We start from the raw sequence: 6,709 nt of genomic DNA on the forward strand, positions 1-6,709 counted from the left end.
TTTTACAAGCAGGCTAAAGCAGACTAGAAAGCAAACATTTTTAGAATAAGAGGCCATCTAAGAAAAACAGTAGAAAATTCCAAACAGCAGTTAAAAAAAAAAAAAAAAAAAATAGGGGTTTTCCTTCTCAGAACAACCTTAACCAACCACATTCTTACAAAACCAGACAGAATGACTCCAAGGCTGACACCAGGACCTGATCAGCAATCAACCACTTCTACCCCTAACCCCAACTATCAGCAGGGCCCACAACCTATTCCCTTAGACACCATGACTGATGATTTCCCCCCTATTCCCTCAAGGCTATGGGGCCAAGTTTGAGAACACTGGCTCACCTGTGTTTCCTAACTTGGCTCCATTGCCTTAAGTAAACCTTTACTTTTTGTGCTGCAAACTCTTGTTTGCATTTTATCGGGCTTTGATGTATTCAGGCAAACAACCTCTTTGGCAACAGTAATTTGTAGTGACACATAAGTTATAATGAATAAATACATTTTATATATAATGTGTGATTGAATGTAATGAGAGAAGTTCATTGAATCAAGCTTTCTACATCTATAGCAACTCTTATCAATGGACAAGGCACTGACTTAAACCTGCATAAAACCTCCTTGTTTACAGTAACCAGGTAACCTCCCATAACCAACTCCTCTTCTTTTTTCACCCCTTCAGCTGTGGAAACCCAAGGGCACTCTCATTTTAGTATACCTCTTTGCACTCCGCTGTCCCCTCTCAGGGTACATCGGAATTCTAGCATATCACTCGGATGTCCCCTCTCAGAGGACATTGCAGTTTATTAGTGATTACAGGGAATTGAGTTATTTCAACGCAACTTTTTGAGACATGCATGTTTCCCTGAAGTTTTATCTTGAAATGGCACAAGAAATTAAATCAAAATATCGTAAAATTACTAAGATATATACAAGAAATGTCAGCGGGTTTTGTGTCGGACGAGAACGTGAGATGCGTGCTAATGACGGTCCGAGCACTTCGCGACGCCACTTGAAAAGAGCGATAAGGGGAGTTTGTAGAAGAAAGGTCGGTTTTCGAACATAGCGCGCACTGTATAGTGAGATATATAATTACAAATAAACAAGTCTACATCTGGAGGAAAAGATTTTCAAAGCTGAGCTCATTTTGGTTTGAAGCTTCGAGCAGTGCACATAGATCTAATGAGTGAGAAAATCGGAAAAGTGATTCTTTTCTTAGTGAATAAATTGTTTGGTGAAAGCTATTTTGGTAAATATCATCTTGTCAGTTAGTAATAACAATTAGAAATTTTCAACCCATGCATTTATTCATATTTTTTATTAGAACAATGGCAAAGCGTCCAACCACGAATGAGTCTCATGACACAAGTAGTAGTGAAGATGAGCTCCAGATAGACCTCTATACAGACACGTTAGAAAGACTAACTGTAGAACAAAACGACAGCAGTGATAGTGATATCGTTCAACCTAGAAGGCGACGAATTGTTCGCATAGATAGCGAAAGCGATAATAGTAGTACGGAAGAAAACACACGGCAACAGGACAACGTATCGTCAAGTGAAGAGTGGGAAGATGTTACCGAATCGGACGTTCCTCCAGCCACGATAAATTTTGATTTACACGAAGAAATAGCCGGACCACAAGTCCCGAGTAACATAAAAGAGCCCATAGACTATTTCACATTATATTTTACTGAAGAATTAGTAGACAGCATAATAAAAGAGACAAATAATTATGCCAAAGAAGAAATTGGAAAGAAACAGCTTTCCCGAAAGTCAACTTGGCACAAGTGGTACAATATTACCAAAGAAGAATTTTTAGCATTTATCGCCATCATCCTGAATATGGGATTGATTCAACTTCCCAACATGCAAGAATACTGGTCTACTGCTGCCAATCCAATAGTAGAATCCTTTTTTTTTTTTCCGGAAACATTTACCAGGACCAGATTTATGCAGATATTTTGGATGTTACATTTGAACAAACCCATGCAAGGAAATGCAACGATAAGAACTCGCATTCAGAAAGTTAGCAACTATTTAGAATATATAGATAGCAAATTTAGACAGTATTTCATACCATATAAAGCAGTCACTGTGGATGAATCTGTTGTAAAGTTCAAAGGCAGAATAGCATTTATTATGTATAATCCCAACAAGCCAACAAAGTGGGGTATATGCATATATGCGCTGGCGGACTCAAGAACGGGATACTTATTTACAATACTTCCATACTATGGCAGCATAACCTCTGATAATATATCCCGGCCGGATCTTCCAGTAAGTACCAGGATTCCGCTACATTTATTCAAGAAATTATTAGAAAGAGTTCCTGATGCAAAAAGATACCACATATTCACCGACAGGTACTATACCAGCATCCTTTTAGCGGAAGAACTGCTAAAGATGAATTGTCATCTTACTGGCACTATAAAGATACATCGAAAAGGCGTACCGACACAAATAAAAAAACCAAAATTTTCAACCAATAAAACAGTTGCATACAGAAAGAATAATACTACGCTTCTTGCGTGGAAAGATAAAAGAATTATTACCATGCTCACCAATTATTATAACACAAACCTACAATCTACCCAGAGAACATTACGCGGTGGACATATCATAACAGTCAGTAAGCCTGAAATGCTGTTAGAATATACGGCAAATATGGGTGGTGTGGATCGTGCAGATCAATACACTTCGACGTATTGTTTCCTCCGTAAATCGCTCAAATGGTGGAGGAAGTTATTTTTTGGGGGGTTGGAAATGTGTGTGATGAACTCATACATAATGTATCGCATCGAAAAACAAACAAGTAATGAAACGCCAATGACACACCACAAGTTTGTCAGGACACTCATTGACCAATTAAAGGGCGATTTTCGTGTATCGAGAACGCGTCCATCCACATCTTCTGCGGACAATAGATTAAAAAATAAACTACATATTCCTGATGTGGGACAAAGAAAACGGGACTGCATTGTGTGTTCTAACAGGAAAACACCTGGTGGCAGGCGTCAAACCACTTATTACTGTCAAACATGCACTTATCAGCCTGCAATGCATATTGGGGAGTGTTTCAAAACTTATCATACTGTAAAAAATTATAAACAATAAAATATTGTTTTTTTTGCAAATATACATTTCTCGATGTCACCCAATTCATATAAGTCCAATATCATTATAATACGTTACTTGGTTCCAAAATTATACTAAATAATACGAGGGTCTGTAAATGTACATTTCCACTGCAAAGTAGCGTCGAGTAGCTGGTAGCCAATGTCCAGAATGGTTCGGAGTGCAAAGGGTTTCTCATTTTAGTATATTCTTCTCTGTTCCCAGAAATTATCCTACTCCCTTCTGAACATGCTAAGTTGAGGTATTATGGTATTATCTCTTTGGTGGTCTACCTCTTTAGACAATACCAGGAAAATAAACATTAAGTACCTCCCCAAACACACACACCTATAAAAGGATAGATGGGAACTTGAAAATGATTTATACATATGATATTGCCAACCAAGTCCTTAATCATGTATAAAAATAAGCAATTAACGTGTAAATATTTGAAATCTTTAAAGTCAAAATAAAAATGTAAAAATAAATTATTACATGATACTACTTTGAATAGAACTGCATGGTCTACTATAGGTGTTCAGTCTTTATTATGTGTTTTTTAAATATTTTTATTGATTTCAGAGAGAAAGGAAGAGGGAGAGAGAAAGAGAAATGATGAGAATCATTGATCAGCTGCCTCCTGCAGGCTCCCCACTGGGGATGGAGCCCAAAATTCAGGCATGTTCCCTGACCGAGAATCGAACAATGACCTCCTGGTTCATGGGTTGACGCCCAACCACTGAGGCACCCCAGCTGGGTTATTATGTTTTACTAATATAAATTTATTGGCTAATAACATTTCAACTTTATGTATAACAGAATTCTGTCTCTAATGCAGTTCATAAATACTCCTGTAATAAAATGTGGCCTAAGAATAGCTAACAATATATTCAGGCTAAGTAGTTTATAACAGCCAGGCTAAGGAACTATAATAAAATGGAAGCTAGATTCATCATGACCAGAGGTGAAACTCATCACTGCAATAAGTTTATTATTTATTTAACTACTTCAATGCCAGAGATGCTACCTCCCAAATATTAGTTACTTTATAATAGAGTTGATTCATTAAATTATAAACCAGTCTTATTTTATTAGACTATTTGGCTGATTAAACCCTCTCCCATCAGTTTGTTCTCTGTATCTATGAGCTTGTGGATAGAAAAGACATGAGTTTAAATCTTAGTTGTACCACTTACCATTGTTGTATATGGGAATATTAGCTAACTTTCCTAAGATTCCAGTTTCTCCTCTATAGATAAAATTTACTAGGACCTGCCACATTTTATTTTGTTGTTGTTGTTGTTGTTTGTTTGTTTTTTGAAAATTTAATGATAGAAAACATGTTGTTATTAACTTTCTGACATCAAATTCCTCAACACTATTCTGTTTAAGCTACAGAGGTTAAATGAAGAAAACAAAGATGTCTATTTCATCATCACAAGCAACAGCCTCTGAAAACATGTACTAAACACACATTAGATTGTGACACAGTATAGCACTGAGAAAATCTCTATTGCTTTTTGCTGTTTGGGTGGTAATTTTCTTTAAAGTTTTTTCCTGAGTAAAACAAAAGAGCTTTTCTGACTGGACACCCTCATCAAGGGAAAAGATTGAATGTCTCATCAGGCAGTACACCCCTGACTGTTTTAAGTACAAGTCCTTCTGGAGAACTCTTAGTTTTGCTCACTGAACCAAAAAATTAAAGTACCATGGAAGAAATCCGGAATAGCTACAATGCCAAAATATGTATCGCACAGTACTGAAAGGCTGCAAAATCACTGTATTTACACAAGGGTTTAACAGATTAAATAATGAAATTTTTTGGGGCTAAGAAAGGAAACACATTTTAGTTAACTATTACTTTTCTACTTTTTAAAACCTTTAATAGATGTAGAGGGGATCTGCACTTCCTGAAGTAATTCAGTGCAATAATAATGTCTTTCAGTAGAATACTATCATCTCATTAATTTCTGCCATTAGGATTGAAGATAAGATGTAAGCCTATGACTAACTGAAAATTAAGGTCCAAAAAAGAGGAAAAGAAGCAAAAGAATAGCTTGTGTCATATCTTGCGCTTGACTTGTTTATATAGTTATTACATATCAGCCCCTTTAAAAGCTATTCATTGTAGCTTTATTAGAAAAGAAATTAACATCCATCAGGAGATGTGTTAATAAATTACAGAATTATCTAAAAAGTACTATTTGACATTTTTTTTAAATGAGGTAAAGTTTGGATTTTGAGGAAATGAGAAGGGAAGGGGGGAAAAAAGGAAGAAGAAAAGAATGAAGATGAGAGAGGGAAAGGAAAGGAACAACATGAACCAGCCTTTATACTCCAAAGTATTTATTCAAGAGAAATTAAAGCATATGTATATACAAAGACTTACATAGGAATGTTTAGATCATCTTCATAATAGACAAACCTGGGAACAACCCAATGTTCCTTAACAGGTAATAAATGAACAAATAGTGGTATTTTCATACAATGGGTTACTTCTCAGTAGTACAAATAAAATACTGTTACATCCAACCCAACCATATGGATTAATTCAAGATTATTCTTTTTAGTTGAGAAAGAAAAATAGTGCATATTGTATGATTCCATTTATATACATTTCTGAAAAATATAGAAATTCTATAGTGGCACAAAGTAGTATAGGGACAGAGAATGGAGAGGGGGTATTTGTAGGAAAAGTCAGAAATAGAGATTTAAAAGAGCAGAATAAATTGTGGAAGTAATAGATATTTTCCTCATTTTAATGTTGGTGATGGCTTTAATTCCATTGTAATTAGCTAGTTATTAATAGGAAAGGAGCAAAGGGAAAGTCAGATAGTATAGGCATGTCATTTGGGCACCTTCACCAGGAAGTTGCAACTTTCCTCTCCCCAGAGGTCCAACAAAGGGAAGATGGATGAATGCCCAGTAAAGTTGGAGGGAACAGTGAAGGTGCTTGCTGTCCATCACACTTGGGGACAGAGATGGTTGGCCAGAATGAGCATGGCCACTGCAAGGACACAAAGTTATGGGATACATAACCCCCTAAACAAAGAAGCTCATTCTCTTGTGCTCTTGGTTCCTCTTAGTTCTCCGATGGCTGCTTCATTACTTACACTTGGCTTCCTGGCATCCTCCCTTGTAGCTCACGGTCATGCGGATCCCCACACACAATGAACCAAAGGACTGCAGCTAGCCTGATGCTGTACTGGACACTGCTCCAAAATGGAATAGAGACTCTGGACACTGGGTCTGATTTTAGCTCTCCTGAAACTCTAGCAGTTTCAGCCCTGATATTAGCTCTGATATGTTTAACCTTTTTAAAAAACCTGCCAAATTATTTTTCTAAATATTTGTAGCATTTATATTCTGAACATAAGTGTGAAAGAAATGCAGTCAGTTAACATATTGTCCAATAATTAGTATGGTCAGTCTTTTAAAAAACGTTAACATTTTAGTACATGTGTAGGATTATTTATCTTCAAAATTAAATTTATTAAGATTCATTTTTGAGAAAAATTTGATTGTTTATTCACTTCTTGGCACCTATATATTGTGAGACAAATGTGATGGGTTGGCAAGAAATAGAACTCAAATAGCAAGAGA

The 6,709-nt window shown here is 36.2% G+C and overlaps 1 protein-coding gene across 1 annotated transcript; it reads left to right on the forward strand.

Annotated features, from left to right (window-relative positions):
* Positions 1 to 1,318: 1,318 nt before the first annotated feature.
* LOC311626026 (piggyBac transposable element-derived protein 4-like) lies at positions 1,319 to 3,106 on the forward strand (the record flags this gene model as incomplete). Its single annotated transcript, XM_084890854.1, has 1 exon — positions 1,319 to 3,106. One exon carries the CDS (start codon positions 1,319 to 1,321, stop codon positions 3,104 to 3,106), a length of 1,788 nt encoding a protein of 595 aa, XP_084746980.1.
* Positions 3,107 to 6,709: the final 3,603 nt, after the last annotated feature.

This window comes from Pipistrellus hanaki (assembly GCF_964339955.1).
Source record: "Pipistrellus hanaki genome assembly, chromosome: 7".
NCBI classification, from domain to species: Eukaryota; Metazoa; Chordata; class Mammalia; order Chiroptera; family Vespertilionidae; genus Pipistrellus; species Pipistrellus hanaki.